The 19066-nt window shown below is 39.6% G+C and overlaps 2 protein-coding genes across 2 annotated transcripts in view; both read right to left on the bottom strand.

Moving 5' to 3' along the window:
• LOC133570632 (uncharacterized) overlaps positions 1-19066 on the bottom strand; it is a 296050-nt gene that overhangs the window by 13452 nt on the left and 263532 nt on the right. The window lies entirely within an intron of this gene.
• On the bottom strand, positions 497-18747 carry LOC140680161 (uncharacterized). The gene is made up of 4 exons (XM_072916536.1): positions 18377-18747; positions 17172-17402; positions 10885-11145; positions 497-684 (listed from the first exon to the last, which is right to left on the bottom strand). Exons 1-4 carry the CDS (start codon positions 18477-18479, stop codon positions 497-499), a joined length of 783 nt encoding a protein of 260 aa, XP_072772637.1. The 5' UTR covers positions 18480-18747.

Genomic DNA, 19066 nt, shown 5'->3' with positions numbered 1-19066 from the left:
CAATGAAATAAATTAACAATAAAATAGTCTACATATAATTATTGTTTCAAGTTCTAGTCAAGTTATTCTGCAGTATAAAGTATCGAACATTTACTGACATTACTGTCAATAGTGTCAATACTGTCAAAAGACTACAATAGGCATTAATGTAAAGTATTGTACATTTGTACAAACTGTCGATATGCTATGTGTCGTCTCCGCCTGCAAGTACAGAATAGTTGATAGCAAATGATGGCACCAGTTATTATCCGGACATGGATACACAGTGACTCACTGTTCTCTGAGATGCAAAAGACATTGTCATGCATTCTATTCATTTGTCATTTACTGTTGCAGTAAATTGTAAATATTGTTGACATCTACGGTCCATGTATGTAATACTTCTATGATATATAATGTCATGTACATTGTAGCACAGTACATTTCACAGAATAGGAATAAGAAAGTATCTTCCAAAGGTTGATAGAATAAAGAATGATTTAAACTTATTAGTGCCTCACTCATTTTGCTGTTGCTGCAGCACGCCATATTGCTGTTTGTAGGCGTAATACGCTGTCTGCAGCACCCATTCATCCAGACACACAGATTGAAAGCCAGGGTGGTCTATGATGCACGTCTCCACCCCTTCCTGCTCCATTGTTCTGGCCACTGCCTCCAGCTCATGACAGCAGGCACACTCAGCCACTGTCTCCATGTTCACACAGTTGTGACATGTACACCTGGAAATAGAAATATTCATAATATTTGTAAATCAATTCATATTATTGACACCTGCAATCTGCAAACATGTGCAATAATTAATATTATCATTGTCTTGTTGTGGATCTTATTAATCTACATGCATATTTTTAGTATTGCCGGTATATGGAGCTGTGGCCCATAGAAATAATGGGTAATTAATTAGGTTTGACATTGTGTCAAAGATAGATACTTAGTCTATAGATAGGCCTGGGCCTGGGGTGCAAGTTGCAACACTAACAGTAACAGTGCAAGACTAGGCCACAAGCTAAAACTAGTCTATAAATAAATAACATTTTACCATTCTGTATTCTGAAGAAGATCTATGTCGTGTGCTACTCCAGCATCAATATCAGCAGCGTCCTCCTGACCGTCACCGTCAGCGTCGGGTTCAAAGCGGTATGGCTCTATCCCTCTCACAGCTTCTTCCCTATCTGAATCGCTTCCACTCCCCACTAGTCCTTCACTCGCACTTTCCTCATCCACAAATCTTTCATCCTCGCTCCAATTAATGGGGAAATCGTCACTTTCTCGGTCCGAATCGCTCTCGCTGCTGGCGGCCATCATTGTAAACAACGGGGAAATGTGAGGAGACTTTCAACTTGTGACGTCACGCTACTTCCGGTACAGGCAAGGCTTTTTTATCAGCGACCAAAAGTTGCGAACTTTATCGCCGATGTTCTCTACTAAATCCTTTCAGCAAAAATATGGCAATATCGCGAAATGATCAAGTATGACACATAGAATGGATCTGCTATCCCTGTTTAAATAAAAAAAAAATCATTTCAGTAGGCCTTTAAGGAACTCCGGGCGGATCTCATCCATCCTCACCATACACGGTGTTGACAGTGCACTGCTTCCCCTTCCTGAGGCGGCGGATGGTGTTCCAGAATCGCTTCGAAGCCGTCCGGAAGTCGCTTCCCCAAACTCCTCCTATGTCCGAGTTTTTGCCTCCGCGACCGCTGAAGCCGCACACCGCTTGGCCTGTCGGTACCTGTCCACTGCCTCCGGAGTCCTATGAGCCAAAAGAACCCGATAGGACTCTTTCTTCAGCTTGACGGTATCCCTTACCGCCAGTGTCCACCAACAGGTTCTAGGATTACAGCCACGACAGGCACCAACTACCTTACGGCCACAGCTCCAATCAGCCGCCTCGACAATAGAGGTGCGGAACATGGTCCATTCGGACTCAATGTCCAGCACCTCCCTCGTGACATTTTCCAAGTTCTTCCGTAGGTGGGAATTGAAACTCTCTCTGACAGGAGACTCTGCTCGATGTTCCCAGCAAACCCTCACAATGCGTTTGGGCCTGCCAGGTCTGTGCGGCATCCTCCCCCACCATCGCAGCCAGCTCCCCACCAGGTGGTGATATGTAGAAATCTCCGCCCCTCTCTTCAGCCGAGTGTCCAAAACATGAGGCCGCAAATCCGATGACACAACTACAAAGTCGATCATGGAACTGCGGCCTAGGGTGCCCTGGTGCCAAGTACACATATGGACACCCTTATGTTTGAACATGGTGTTTGTTATGGACAATCTGTGACGAGCACAAAAGTCCAATAACAAAATACCACTCAAGTTCAGATCCGGGCGGCCATTCTTCCCAATCACTTTCCAGGTTTCACTGTCGTTGCCAACATGAGCATTGAAGTCCCCCAGTAGGACAAGGGAATCACCCGGGGGAGCACTTTCCAGTACTCCCTCGAGTGTATCCAAAAAGGGTGGATACTCTGAACTGCCGTTAGGTGCGTAAGCACAAACAGTCAGGACCCGTCCCCCCACCCGAAAGCGGCGGTAAGCTACCCTCTCGTCCACTGGGTTGAACTCCAACGTGCAGGCTTTGAGCCGGGGGGCAACAAGAATTGCTTCCCCAGCCCGTTGCCTCTCACTGCGTGCAACGCCAGTGTGGAAGAGAGTCCAGCCCCTCTCGAGAGAACTGGTTCCAGAGCCCTTGCTGTGCGTCGAAGTGATTCCGACTATATCCAGCCGGAACTTCTCCACCTAGGGTACTAGTTCAGGCTCTTTTCCCCACAGTGAAGTGACATTCCACTTCCCAAGAGCCAGCTTATGTAGTCGAGGATCGGACCGCCAAGTGCCCTGCCTTTGGCTGCCGCCCAGCTCACAACACACCTGACCTTTATGGCCCCTGCTATGGGTGGTGAGCCCATTGGAGGGGGGACCCATGTTGCCGCTTCGGGCTGTGCCCGGCCGGGCCCCATGGGGACAGGCCCGACCACCAGGTGCTTGCATCGTGCCCCAACTCCGGGCCTGGCTCCAGAGGGGGGCCCCAGTGACCCGCGTCCGGGCGAGGGATATCGGAGTCTCGGTTTTTGCATTTCCATAGAAGTCTTCGAGTCTTCAAATTTTTTATTAATATCATAATTGTTTTTTATTTATTTATTTGATAATATTATTATTACTTTAGTTTGTGTTGTTTTTTGGCTGTTTTTCTCTTTTTATGGGGGCGAGGGGTGTCATCGTTGGGAAATAAACAAAAATAATATTTTGACCTTTAGGGCAGACAATAGATGTATGATGTATGCAAACATGATGTAATGGATAAGAAGGTCTGATGCTGGATGTCAATAAAAAAATTAAAAATAGATATTTTGTAAGTAAAAAATGTATCTAAATGAAGTAAGAGTAGTTGTATTGATAAAAGTAGTTCTCACTTCTCTCATGCGGACTGTAGCCTCCACATAAAAGACAACAATCCTGCCTTCCAGTCACAGTGTGCTGACATGACACTAGATTGCTTATCCCTCATTATCCAGGGTGTCAATCTTGGCTCAGCTCATTTCTGAGAGTCCATTTGTCACATCTGGTTACACCAGGCCGTGCCTTATGTTTGCCTTTTGTTAGTATTTTACTTCCTGTCCTGTGCTTTTATTTTGGTGGCTCTTCTAGTTTTGTTGGTGTTTTCCTGTGGCTGCTTCACTTCTGTCCCCGAGCATTTCCCCTCACCTGTTTTCTGTTTGCAATCAAGACTATTTAAATTGATCCTTTTGCTACCTTCGTTGTCTGGACATTATTCTTTGTTCACGGGTGACCATCGACTATACTTTTTGATGCCAAGCTCTAGTACGCACGTACTTTGTGGACGCCATCTGCTCCACATTTCCTGTGAGTGTTTTGCTGGGTTTCAGCAGTTTGCTTTGTTTTCTTCATAGTTCCCTGTTGCTCTCGGTTTGTGTTCTTTAATAAATAAATATCCCATTTTTTACTGCACGGTGCCAGATGTGAGGTGAAATAAGTACAAATGCAGCAATAAAAACAAGCAACTCCACTCACGATGGCTCTAAAGTTCAGTGATGTGTTGCTAACTTCAGCATTTTTCTTCTTTGTTGATGTTTTGCAGTAGTTAACATCCATGATGTAACAATGCTGCTAATCTACCAGAGTCCACATTTTGTTAACCATTTTATTCATTCATACTCTTAATTGGATAATAACATCAATAAAATAAAATAGAAAATATGCATGAAAAAATAACTAATAAAAATAAGAAGATGTTCTCTGTTTAACAATGAGAAAATAGAATAAAATAGTAGCTACATAAATAATATTCAATACATGCACACAACTTAAAAAGTAATTACCGGTACAGGCAAACATATAAGACTAGAAGATGAGAAGCACTACATACAACATCAAATATACATTCATATTAAACATGCTGTGTTTTTAAACTACATTTAGCACAATCACTGTTTAAGTGTTTTTACATCCCTGCAGCTTCCATGACTGTTACACACTTGTGTTTACTGACCTGATACTTAAACCTGAACATCTTATCACACACAGTGCAACTGAACGGTTTCTCTCCAGTGTGTGTTCTCATGTGTGTGGTCATGTTTTCCTTTCTGGAGAAACTCCTCTTACAAACAGAGCAAGTAAAATGTTTCTCACCTGTGTGTGTTCTCATGTGTGTGGTCATTTCATTCTTAGTTCTGAATCTTTTAGCGCAAGCTGAGCAAGCAAAAGGTTTCTCTCCAGTGTGTGTTCTCATGTGTCTGGTCAAGTTTTCCTTTCTGGGGAAACTCTTCTTACAAACAGAGCAAGTAAAAGGTTTCTCACCTGTGTGTGTTCTCATGTGTAATATCATTTCCTTCTTAGTGTTGAATCTTTTAGCACAAACTGAGCAAGCAAAAGGTTTCTCTCCAGTGTGTGTTCTCATGTGTGTGGTCATGTTAAGCTTTGTGGAGAAACTCTTCTTACAAACAGCACAAATAAAAGGTTTCTCTCCAGTATGTATTCTCATGTGTCTTGTAAAATCACTCTTCTTTCTAAATGATTTCCCACATTCAGAGCAGTCAAAGTGTTTGTTGTTAGTGTGATGTCTCGTATCACCTTTAGAGTCATTTTTACTCTCCAAAGGTTTTTGGATGTGGTCACTGTGATCAGAAGAGTGTGACATCATGTGGTCCATGTCTGACAGTGGAGCAAAGATGCTGTCTGGTTCTGACTTGATATCTTCACAATGCTCTCCATCAGCTTCTGTGATGTGTTGACTTACAAGCTCCGCCCCTCTGTTCTCCTCACTTTGACTGTGATGAAGCTGTAAGGACTGAGCTTCATCTTCATCATGAAGCTGCTCCTCTTTAATGTGGGAGGGGGCCTGTAGCTCCTTCTGTCCCACACTGGTGTGCCACTCCTCTTCATGACTCCCCGCTGACACCCGCTGGACGTCTGCAGAACAAATGAGGTGTTACTGTATTGAAGTTTGCAGTATTCAAACTATTGACATGTGAGCTAGGCCAAATAGACAGTGATGGGCAAGCTACCTGGACAATGTAGTAAGCTAAGCTACAAGTTACTCTCAATTAAATGTAGCTAAGCTATCCTCAGACAATTGTAGCACGCTACACTACAAGCTACACTGCAAAAGTAGCTTGCCACATCAAAGCTACATTTAACAGCATTTATATATATATATATATATATATATATATATATATATATATATATATATATATATATATTGGCCCACATGTATAATATCAATGTTTATGTTGTCCATGGAAAGAAGTTAGTAAGAAGCAAAAGAAAAACAACCAACCATGGATGACAAAAGGACTGAAAAATGCTTGTCACAAAAAAAATACATTACATGGAATATCAATAACACAGACATCTATAAATAAGTATAAGAAATATAAAAACAAGCTAATTGGTATACTAGGAACATGTAAGAAGGAATACTACAGACAATTATTAAAGAAGAACAGAAACAACATGAGAGCAACATGGGGCATCCTAAATAGCATCATTAAAAATGCTGCTAAGAAAGATTACCCCCAGTACTTTCTACATGGAAATACAAAAAATGACAATATAAACCAAATAGTTGAACGTTTTAATGATTACTTTGTAAATATCGGAAACAATGTGGAACAAAGATTTCCAAATGCAGATGATGGATCAGTTGAGGACTTGAGTGAGCTCATAGACAGAAATCCCAATTCCATGTTTCTTAAGAACGTGACAAAAGAAGAAATAATCAAAATTTGTAAAACATTGTAAATCCAAGACCTCAACCGACTGTCATGGAATAGATATGGTAACCATAAAAAAGGTTATAGAAGACATTTCAGAACCTCTGACATATATCAGCAACGTATCATTTCTAACCAGCAAATTCCCTGACAAAATGAAAATTACAAAAGTCGTACCAAATTATTAGAATGGAGACATACACAAGTTTACTAACTACACACCAGAATTCACAGCTAATATCTCAACATGGATAGCATTAATCCAAATAACAGAGGAAATGAGCAATGCAATAGATGGTAAAGAATGTGCGGCCGCAGTATTCATGGACTTAACTAAAGCATTTGACACAATTAATCATGATATTTTAATAACAAAACTGGAACGATATGGCATCAGAGGGTTGGTCTTGAACTGGGTAAGAAGCTTTTTAACCAACAGGAAGCAATACGTGAAGCTAGGCCAACACACTTCTACAACACTAAATATATCCTGTGGTGTACCTCACGGATCAATACTGGGACCAAGATTGTTTCATCTTTATATAAATGACATTTGTAAAGTTACAAAGGACTTAAAGTTAGTTTTATTTGCGGACGACACAACTGCTTTCTGTTCAGGAGAGAACACACAGAAAATAATACAAATAATAACAGAAGAAATGAACACATTAAAAAGATGCTTTGACAAAAACAGACTATCTTTGAATCTCAGTAAAAGTAAAATAAGACTATTTGGTAACAGTAGAAGAGAAAGTCAGACACAAATAGACGGAATAGAAATCGAAAGAGTACCGCATTTTTCAGACTATAAGTCGCAGTTTTTTTCATAGTTTGGCCGGGGGTGCGACTTATACTCAGGAGCATCTTATGTGTGAAATTATTAACACATTACCGTAAAATATCAAATAATATTATTTATCTCATTCACGTAAGAGACTAGACGTATAAGATTTCATGGGATTTAGCGATTAGGAGTGACAGATTGTTTGGTAAACGTATAGCATGTTCTATATGTTATAGTTATCTGAATGACTCTTACCATAATATGTTACGTTAACATACCAGTTGGTTATTTATGCCTCATATAACGTACACTTATTCAGCCTGTTGTTCACTATTCTTGATTTATTTTAAATTGCCTTTCAAATGTCTATTCTTGGTGTTGGCTTTCATCAAATACATTTCCCCAAAAAATGCGACTTATAGTCCAGTGCGACTTATATATGTTTTTTTCCTTCTTTATTATGCATTTTCAGCCAGTGCGACTAAAACTCCGGAGCGACTTATACTCCGAAAAATACGGTAAATGAAACCAAATTTCTAGGTTTTATAATTGATGATAAATTGAACTGGAAATCTCATGTAAAAAATATACAACATAAAGTAGCAAGAAACACGTCAACAATGAATACAGCAAAACATGTTCTAGACCAAAAATGACTTCATATTCTCTACTGCTCACTAGTGTTACATATCTGACTTATTGTGTAGAAATATGGGAAATAACTACAAAAGTACACTTCATTCATTAACTGTGTTACAAAAAAGATCAGTTATAATAATACATCATGTTGGATATAGACAGCATACAAACACTTTATTTATAGAATCACAAATACTGAAATTCCACCACATAGTGAATTAGCAAACAGCTAAAATGATACACAAAGCAAACTATAACCTGCTAGCCAAGAATGTACAACAATTCTCAACAAAAGAGGAGAAATATAATCTTAGAGAAAAATGTAATTTAAAACATTTGTATGCACGTACAACACTTAAGACCTTCAGTATATCAGTATGTGGAATTAAATGATGGAATGGATTAAGCAAAGCAATCAAACAATGTACTAATATGATCCACTTCAAGAAACTCTTCACACTTAAAGTGTTTACAAAGTACAAAGAAGAAGATAAACATTCTCAATTTATTTCATCCATCATTCATTTTCTACATCATCTTACTCATCTCACCATATGAAATACAACTTACTTCACTCATTATTATTTATTTATTTTTATTGTGATTACTTATGGAGTATATTGTGAATACATTGAGAACAGGAAGTTAACAAAAGTTTTATCAACTGTTATGTAAAAGAAAAGTGGTAGAATTAAATAAGCTCTGCTTCTTCCTACTCCTTTTCCAACATGTTGAAAAGACAAACTGGAAATTGTGATGTATCATGTTGTATGCATGCATGTGTGATGTATCATGTTGTATGCATGCATGTGTGGTGTATCATGATGTATGCATGCATGTGTGATGTATCATGTTGTATGCATGCATGTGTGATGTATCATGTTGTATGCATGCATGTGTGATGTATCATGTTGTATGCATACATGTGTGATGTATTATGTTGTATGCATGCATGTGTGATGTATCATGTTGTATGCATGCATGTGTGATGCATCATGTTGTATGCATGCATGTGTGATGTTTCATGTTGTATGCATGCATGTGTGATGTATCATGTTGTATGCATGCATGTGTGATGTATCATGTTGTATGCATGCATGTGTGATGCATAATGTTGTATGCATGCATGTGTGATGTTTCATGTTGTATGCATGAATGTGTAATGTATCATGTCCTATGCATGCATGTATGTGTGATGTATCATGTTGTATGCATGCATGTGTGATGCATCATGTTGTATGCATGCACGTGTGATGTTTCATGTTGTATGCAAGCATGTGTGATGTATCGTGTTGTATGCATGCATGTGTGATGTATCATGTTGTATGCATGCATGTGTGATGTATCATGTTGTATGCATGCATGTGTGATGTATCATGTTGTATGCATGCATGTGTGATGTATCATGTTGTATGCATGCGTGTGTGATGTATCATGTTGTATGCATGCATGTGTGATGTATCATGTTGTATGCATGCTTGTGTGATGTATCATGTTGTATGCATGCATGTGTGATGTATCATGTTGTATGCTTGCATGTTCCAAATAAACTCAACTCAACTAACACTTGGTGGACATTCAAGCCACAAAATGCAAATGGAGTATTGTTGGTGTATTTTGGATGGTTATAGAGGACCTCCCATTGGCTCCATTGCAAGTGGACTTTTATTTACATTTATGAGTTAGAATTAGGGCTGGGTGATGTATGGAATATACTGGATATATCGTGGGTTTGTCTCTGTGCGATATAGAAAATGACTATATGGTGATATTGGAGTATACGTTCTCACACAGTTGCTTTTAGCTGCAGGCATTACACTACAGGCTCTTCTCACTCTTTCTTGTCTCTCCTTCTCACAGAGACATAAAACAAGCGCACCTTCTTACATACGTCACATACTGTCACGTGTGCAACGTCATACGCTCTCACGGAGCAGACAGGTAGCGACATGGTAACCTTAGCTGTGGTGCTAGTGGTAATATGAGAGAAAGAAGGTGCCAATCTGGTAACAAATGAAGGAATAATTAATTCCCCCCCAAAAAACAGCAGGGGGTCCATCGTCTGGCAGTGGTTATGCTTCAAGCAGGTAGATGGTGAACAAGTATGCGGCAAAAGCATTGCTACAAAAAGTAGCAGCACTGCTAATGTAGCATCATTTGAAAAGTCACCCGCTAGAGAATGAGGAGTGCTTGAAACTCTGCATGTAAACATCTCCGTTCAGTGCCACACCCACAAAATGCCCAAGCAACCATTTCCACATCAACACCGTATGAAACAAATAGTCAACAACAGAAGGAGATAACGTCCGCAGGAACCTACCAGATAGTGAAGGACATACACTATTTGATTTCCTATTATGCAGCTCATTTTTATTTGACACTTATTGAAATTTCTTGTGTGACATCATGCACAAAAGTGCACTTTATTTGTTTTAAACTATTGAAGTGGCGTTCTGTACAAAAAGTGCACTTTAATTTAGTGTTGTTTTGATATGTCATCTTAGTGACATCATGCACAAAAATACACTAATAGCTTGTTTTAAAATGTCTCTGACAATGTTGCACTTTCTGTTTTGAAATGACATGAATGTTTGTCCCACTGCTTAATAACTGTTTAATAAATACACTTTTGCTAAATTGACTTAGTTGTGGTTTCCCTCTCTGCATGAAAGTTTAAAAGTAGCATATATTAATGCAGTGTGAAGAAAGATGTTTTAATGTAGTCACATAGAATCATCATACTGCTGTGATTATATGCATCAAGTGTTCATTCAAGGCTAAGGCAAAATATCCACATATATATGGTGTATGGTGACATGGACTAAACATATCCACATATATATGGTGTATGGTGACATGGCCTAAACATATCCACATATATATGGTGCATCGTGACATGGCCTGAATATATCCACATATATATGGTGTATCGTGACATGACCTAAGCATATCCACATATTAATAAAAGGCCATATCGCTTGGCCCTTGTTGTAATGTGATTTTTTTTGTTTTCATATACCCACCATCATGTCTTTTATAATGACTGTGAATGATAGAAAAAATCCCCCCAAAAGTGCAGTTACCCTCTAAATTCCAATGATTAGATTTAAGACTTGAAGTGTATGAGCATGAAGTGATGAAGCCTACTTGGATGAGTCTTCTAAGACAAAGTGAACAGTCCAGTTGTGATGGATTGAATGCCCTGAGAATAAAATGATATGTGCTTACTTGGACTGTGATGAAGCTGTGAGGACTCAGGTGCTTTGTCTTCATGCTCTTCAGTCTTCACAGAGACAACAGTCAGTGGAAACTTGCTGACATCATCCTCCTCCTGCCCTACAACACACTCTCCCTCCTCTTCCTCCTTCATGTGTGGATCCTCCTCTTCCTCTTTCATATGGGTGGGCTGTGAATCCTCCTCTTCCTCTTTAATGTAGGTGGGCTGTGGATCATCTTCTTCCTCTTTAATGTGAAGGGGCTGTTGAACGTCTGTTGGGTAAATAAGTAAATAAGATAAAGAGAGAATAGAAATAGTTTGGGACTGACACTGTTAACACAATGACAATATATGTGTTATTTCGTGTGTTGTGTTAAAAGTGTGTATCAAAACAACCAATAAAAACACGGGAAATACTTCCTTTTGTCCCAGCCACTAAAATTAATTCAAAAGTGAGTACAAAAACAGACTTGGAAATTTGATGAGGAGACAGTTTTTTTTTATAAGTACAAGGCAGCATTGATTGAGGCATTCTTAACTTTACACTCACTGATAAATAAATGATAAATGATAAATGATAAATGGGTTGTACTTGTATAGCGCTTTTCTACCTTCAAGGTACTCAAAGCGCTTTGACATTACTTCCACATTTACCCATTCACACACACATTCACACACTGATGGAGGGAGCTGCCATGCAAGGCGCTAACCAGCACCCATCAGGAGCAAGGGTGAAGTGTCTTGCTCAGGACACAACGGACATGACGAGGTTGGTACTAGGTGGGGATTGAACCAGGGACCCTCGGGTTGCGCACGGCCACTCTCCCACTGCGCCACGCCGTCCCTTGGCGTGGCGCAGTGGGATAAAAATTGTATAAATATTTTATTCTGTATACGGTCTATGACACCTAAACTTTATCTCTAAACTTAACCATAATTTGTGGTGCAGAATGACGTCTGGGTCTCAAGATAGTTCCACATGTCTAGGAATGCCACCGACGGATAATCCTTGATATTACTCAACAAATATTTAGGGATCTATTTCGTTTCATAATTGGATTTTTTTTCTCGTGTCTGCTTTTCGCAGAAAGAACTCGGCCAGGCCTGTTTAAACTATTTTTAGATGGGGGGTCACATGGAGAAAGATCTACTCCAATTTGGCCGGACTGGTAAAATTACGGCAAGATAACGTAAAGATTAAGACAACTGCAGATTGTTTTCTTTGTTTAAAAATAAAACAAACACATTCTGAAAATGTACAAAACATAATGTTTTTTTTTACATACAATAGTATCCTATCTTTAGTTGTCCTTTTTTACACTTTCAGAATCAATTATGTGATAATATTCATCAGTCAACTCATTGGTGTTCATTTTCAATCTATCAAGATAAATAGATAATATCAAAATCAAATTACAGGATGACATTGATGTAGTTTGCTCATTTTCCCCGACTGGTGCGCTAACATCATGTGTTTTTGTTGTGTTTTACATATGTAGCATCATCTACAAAGAATTGCCATTGCGACATCTAGAGGACACATTTAGAACAGCAGTTTCTTTCATTCAAAAATTCCGACTCATTTTTGTACTTAGCCAACTCATCCCGTCTCATTCACTCATTCACACACTGATGGCGGGATCTGCCATGCAAGGCGTTTACCACGACTCATCAGGAGCAAGGGTGAAGTGTCCTGCTCAAGGACACAACAGACGTGACTAGGTTGGTAGAAGGTGGGGATTGAACCAGGAACCCTCAGGCACGGCCACTCTACCAACCGGGCCACTAGCCTTCCACCATCGACCTGCCTGCTAGCCTTCCACCATTGACCTGCCTGCTAGCCTTCCACCATAAACCTGCCTACCAGCCTTCCACCATCGACCTGCCTCCTAGCCTTCCACCATCGACCTGCCTGCTAGCCTTCCATCATCGACCTGCCTGCTAGCCTTCCACCATCGGCCTGTCTATCAGCCTTCCACCATCGGCCTGCCTGCTAGCCTTCCACCGTCGACCTGCCTGCTAGCCTTCCACCGTCGACCTGCCTACTAGCCTTCCATCGACCTGCTGTTTGCCTCCAGCCATTGGCTTCGTCTACGGTCTTCCACCCGTTGGCCTTGGTTGCTAGTCTTTAGCCCAGTCTGCTAACATCTTCAAAAGTGGTAAAACAAGTGGAACTTCTCTTCTCACTATGTCACAAATTATTATATTGTGTTTTATACTTTTGTGTGGTTTAACTGGTGCCCCAAATGGGTCTGGTCACCCCACTCACGGGCTATGCTACTTCAGGATGACAACTTTGATAATTTGACATTTCATCATAGTGGCAGCTACAAAATAACCCCGGCCTTATCTCAGTTGAAGATTTCTGTGACTTTGGACAAAACAAAATGGCTGCATACTATGGTAGAGTCCATTCATTCATATTGTTTCCTTGTTTTGAGAGATCACGTCAACATTACTGCATCCTCCCCTATTGTGAGCACTTACTTTCACAGATTAAAGACCGACTCAAAAGATGGTAACTTTAAGCGCAAATGTTTAGTTATATTATTGTTATTGCTCTCAGGAAATGTTGAGACTAATCCAGGCCCTGATACACCTACACAATGTTTTATACCTGCAGATTTTAAAACTAGATCTGGTTTTGGGATTATTCACATCAATGTTCGGAGTTTACTCCCTAAACTGGATATGATAAAGATCTGGATAAACTCAACAAATGCTGATATTGTAGTCTTATCTGAAACTTGGCTTAAACAATCTGTGCTTGATAAAGATATTTACATTCATGGCTATAATGTCTATCGTACTGACCGACAAAGAAAAGGTGGTGGAGTGGCCATAAATAATAAGCAGAGGTTTGATGTTAAATTAGTGCTCTCTGAAACAGTAAGTAAAGAACTTGAACTGTTAGCACTTGAAATCGAATTAGCTAGAAATCACCACATTATGGTAGTGGGGTGTTATAGGCCTCCATCTGCCCCTACTAATTCCCTATCTACTCTTGTAATGCTTCTGTCTCAACTGAAATACAATGAAATAGTGATTTAAACTGGGACTGGCTCACATCTGTGTCTGACTCTTTGAAAGCACAGTGTCAATCTCTAAATTTAACACAATCAATTAACTCAGCTACAAGACCTAATCCTAAATGCCCTCAAAAAGCTACACTCATTGACTTTATTCTAACAAATATGCCCTTTAAATGTGTTGCATCTGGTGTTTTCCCTAATGATGTGAGTGATCATTGTGTGATTGCAGTAGTGCGAGACACAAGGATTCCTAAAAGCAAGCCTCGTCTTCTTGAAAAACATAATATGAAATTATTTGAGACGCAAGCTTTTTTACATGACTTGCATCTTTTTAATTGGGATAGAATTGCTCTTTTTGATAATGTTGAACTGGCTTGGAAAGATTTTCACGAAAACTGCTTGAGTATAGTGAACAAACATGCCCCTTTTAGAAAATGTAGGGTTAAAGGACGTGACAATCAGTGGTTTACATCGGACCTGTCAGATGTATTGCATGAGCGTAATGCTGCTTGGGCCAGGGCACGCAAGTCAGGGTTAGAAGCAGATTGGTTGAATTTTAGACAATTCAGAAATCAATTTACCTCTCTCCTTCGGAAAGTCAAATCAGAATTTTATTTCTCCACAACAACTGAAAACCTCAAACACCCAAAGAAGTTTTGGAAAATCATCAAATCTTTGTCAGCCTGCTGTAATTCAGTCAATCTCCCACCTAGTATACTTGTTGATGGTGTCAGAGTAAGTGACAGAAGAGAAATGGGTAGTCATTATAATAATCATTTTATTTCCTCTGGTTTTCTCTATAATTCTGACAACTTTACTGAAGTTCCGCTAACTCCGGAAAGAACCGTTGAAAATACCCAGGTTTTTAACTTTACGCCCTTTACCACAACAGAGGTCATGAGGGCTCTAAAACAACTTAAACCTAGAAAGCCAGCTGGCTCAGATAAGTTGGAGCCGCTCTTCCTAAAGTTGGCAAATGAAATTATAGCTGGACCACTGACTCACATTTTTAACCTTACTCTAATTTCAAATGAAATCCCCTTGGATTGGAAATCTGCCCTTGTAATCCCCCTATTAAAAGGAGGTGACCCTAGTAACTAAATAATTACAGACCGAGCTCTAAACTCTCTGTTCTGGCAAAAGTGCTTGAATCACTTATCAGTGAACAGATAAAAGACTTTTTGGACACAAACTTTATTCCGTCACCATTTCAGTAAGGTTTTGGCAGAAATCACAGTACTGTTACTGCTGCTATGAAGTTTATAAATGATGTAACTGAAGCTCTTGACAAGAAGCAGTGCTGTCTGTCCCTCTTTATTGACTTTCCAAAGGCATTTGATACTGTTGATCATGTCATTTTAATCAAACGTCTTTCAGCTATTGGTTTTTCTCAGCAAGCAGTTGGATGGTTTGCAAATGACCTCACAAGTAGAACTCAGGCTGTTCAGATAGAAGGTTCCTTCTCGGACGTACTGCAAGTGGAAAAGGGTGTCCCTCAAGGTTCTGTGTTGTGCCCATTATTAATTAATAATTAATAATCTTGGACAGAATATTCCGAACTCAACTTTCCATTTCTATGCTGATGATACTGTCATATACTGCACAGCACCCACTCCTGCTGAGGCCTTTAAATATCTACAACATGCATTTGACAGAGTACAAGAACAACTTTGCTATCTTCAACTGCTTTTAAATGCAGAGAAAACAAAGTGTATTTCTTTACCACATCAAAAACTGTAAGATCAGCACTGTGTGAGAACATTTGAACAAGAAATGGGCAACAAATTGTGTTGGTATCTGCTTTTAAATATTTAGGATTTTTAATTGATGACCACTTGAGTTTTAAGGAGCACATACAGTATGTTGTAAAAATAAACTGAAACTTTTACTGGGATTTTATTATAGAAACAAGTCTTGCTTTTCTTTTACTGTGAAACAGAAATTGGTGGAAACAACCTTTTTACCTGTTATTGACTATGGAGATGTGTTGAACATGAATGCTACTGCTGGTTGTCTCCACAAGCTGGATAGTGTGTACCACGGGGCACCGAGATTCATCACCAACTTACTCACCATTGTGTGTTATACTCAATGGTTAACTTACTCACCATTGTGTTTTATACTCAATGGTTAACTTACTCACCATTGTGTGTTATACTCAATGGTTAACTGGACATCTTTATGTGCTCGACGCCTCAATCATTGGTATGTGTTCATCTACAAAACCATTCTGGGTATCACCCCATCTTATCTGTCTTGTCTTTTAACAAAGAAACAAGGAAGTCACAATCTTCTTTCAATGAATGTTCTGCAATTTGCCGTCCCCAAAGTAAGAACTGAACTGGGCAAGAAAGCATTTAGGTTTTCAGCAGCGAAGGCTTGGAATAACCTACAATCCAATATTCAACTTCAAACCCTTGTTACATTGAATGAGTTTAAAGCTTCTGTGAAAGGATTGCAGTCTACCTTGTCTGTATGCACATGTGTTATGTCAGCAAGTTTTAATGTTGTAAATGTCATGTTTTATGTGTTGTTTACTGTTTTTAATGTAACCTTGCTGCTGACCTCTTGGCCAGGTCTCCCTTGGAAAAGAGATCTTTGATCTCAATGGGATTTTTACCAGGTTAAATAAAGACAAAAAACAAACAAACAAACAAAAACAGCTGTTTATTTGAAGTCTTAAAGAAGTCAACTATGTGCGCAGTGCAAGGTGAAATGCAGTTATGTCATCTTCTTGTCAATAACACACACATCACACTTTTGCGTGTGGTTGCTTCCTTATTTGTCATTATTCAAAGCTGATTTTAATGTGTAGCAGCGGCAGCTGAACTCAATGTGACAACGTGTCATAGTTACGTCAGTCAGCCGGAATTAAAAAGACAAATAGTTGTGTCGTTAGTCCAGAATCTTCACGGTCCTCATGGACGTCATAATTAGGAACCAGCACTAAAAAAATGGTACTTGGTATACATCCCTAATCTTCACCACTAAACCTTTGAAATATGCTGACATATGTGCTGCTAAAGGTAAATAAACAGTAGCCATATTGAATGTTTGCCTTCATTTGACCACGTGAGGTAAGGAGGACGGCCTCTAGGTCACATGGTTACACCCCAGCAATTACACTGTTGATGATTGATGAGCATTCATTTTTAAATGGTGGTGTTAAAAAGCAAGTATATCTCCATCTTTAGTCATAAATGTGGCCCCCGGATGAACATGTGTCACAAACATTGTATTAGATGATATGTGGATGTTGTGCTTACTTGGACTGTGATGAAGCTGTGAGGACTCAGGTGCTTTGTCTTCATGCTCTTCAGTCTTCACAGAGACAACAGTCAGTGGAAACTTGCTGACATCATCCTCCTCCTGCCCTACAACACACTCTCCCTCCTCTTCCTCTTTCATGTGTGAGGGCTGTGGATCCTCTGAAGTGAAACTGTCCCCCTGCAGATGAGGGAGACATTCTTCTTGGTGTCCAATCAGCTGATGGATGTCTACAGGACACAAACAAAACACATTTTAACTCCTACATGCTAAATATTAAATCATACATGAAATATAGGGCTGTGGCTATTGAAAATGTTATTAATCAAGTGTTCTACTGGAAATGTTTTCGATTAATCGAGTAACTGGATAAAATAGTGTTGCTTGGTTAAAGACAAATTTAAGAGACTTTAAGACATTTCACTTAATAATGAACAGCCAATTGGTTTGAGATGGTATGAGATCAAGATGTCATCTTTAGATCAGGCTTTGATTTTTCCACAATCACTGCCACATTAAAAAGTTAAAGTACCATCGATTGTCACACACACACTCGGTGTGGCCAGATTGTTCTCTGCATTTGAACCATCACCCTTGATCACCCCCTGGAAGGTGAGTGGAGCAGTGAGCAGCAGCGGTGGCCGCGCCCGGGAATCATTTTTATGGTGATTTAACCCCCAATTCCAACCCTTGATGCTGAGTGCCATTTTTATAGTCTTTGGTATGACTCAGTCGGGGTTTGAACTCACAACCTACCCATCTCAGGACGGACACTCTAACCACTAGGCCACTGAGTAGGTGGATGTAGCAGGTGTTGTAGTAGGTTAATAATATGAAGGAAATAACAGGTCAGTATAGCTTTTACACACATAAATAACTTGTCAAACCTGCCAGCTAGCAGGCTAGGTTTACAGCATCAGTTACCATGGTAACTGACTCTGACTTTGTCTTACCTTTCTTATTTATATACTCAGGAGTTTGCACTTAACCTGCTCTCTGGAATATTCCCCCGGTGACTGTGTGAGTTTTGTGTAAACATGTTGATACACTTTGTTACAAACTGAGAGGAACATCAACCTCTCATAAATATTGTGTGTGAACATCCTCACATGACAATTCATCTTCCTATAGACAATCTATTGAAGAAAAGTGTTAATAATAAATATAAAGTTAGTAAAGATGTGAGAGTAAGAAGTAAACAAACCTGTTGTGTGTAACACAACTTGATGTTTTTCATGTTGTCGCTCCTTCTCCTCTTTTGTTGGACAAAGTTCCTCCTCGTACTCTGCTATGGTTCTTTCGCACATTTTCACACAATCACAACACTTTACACTCACACTTGATCTCTGCTTAGCGATGTGTTTTCATCTCTCTTTGTTAGCAGCTAACAAGCTAAACTAACTAGCAAGCTACGCTAGCTGGAGAAGCATCAAAGTGCGCTCAGACTAATATACAAACAGTTATTATGACTCTATTTAATAGAGTGTAATAAAGGACATATATGTGTACATGGACGCACAGATTAAGAACACTGAACTGTGACGACTGCAATAACGTCTTCACCGTCAGACGCCATCTTGCTTTATCCTCGCCCTGTTTGCTTCGCGCGCATGTAATGATAGTGTTTGACCACATGGTGGTAGTAAGTCTACAAATGACTAGGAACCAATATATAGGATGTGTCAGGTAGGACTCTTGAGAGAGGTACACACCTTGTACGCACGAGTGTTGAAGTAGCGTTTGTAATATGTGATCGTGATTAAAAGACAGTTCTGCAAGTCATCCAACGATGTGTTATTTAAAACAATAACATAACATGGTACCAGGAGTGAACGAAAATTGAAGTGGTGTATTGTGAAAAGCGACATGGATTTGAAGCCACCTGAAAAGCTGA

This window comes from Nerophis lumbriciformis, linkage group LG28 (genome assembly GCF_033978685.3).
Source record: "Nerophis lumbriciformis linkage group LG28, RoL_Nlum_v2.1, whole genome shotgun sequence".
NCBI classification, from domain to species: Eukaryota; Metazoa; Chordata; class Actinopteri; order Syngnathiformes; family Syngnathidae; genus Nerophis; species Nerophis lumbriciformis.
This window is presented reverse-complemented; position numbering and strand designations above follow the sequence as displayed.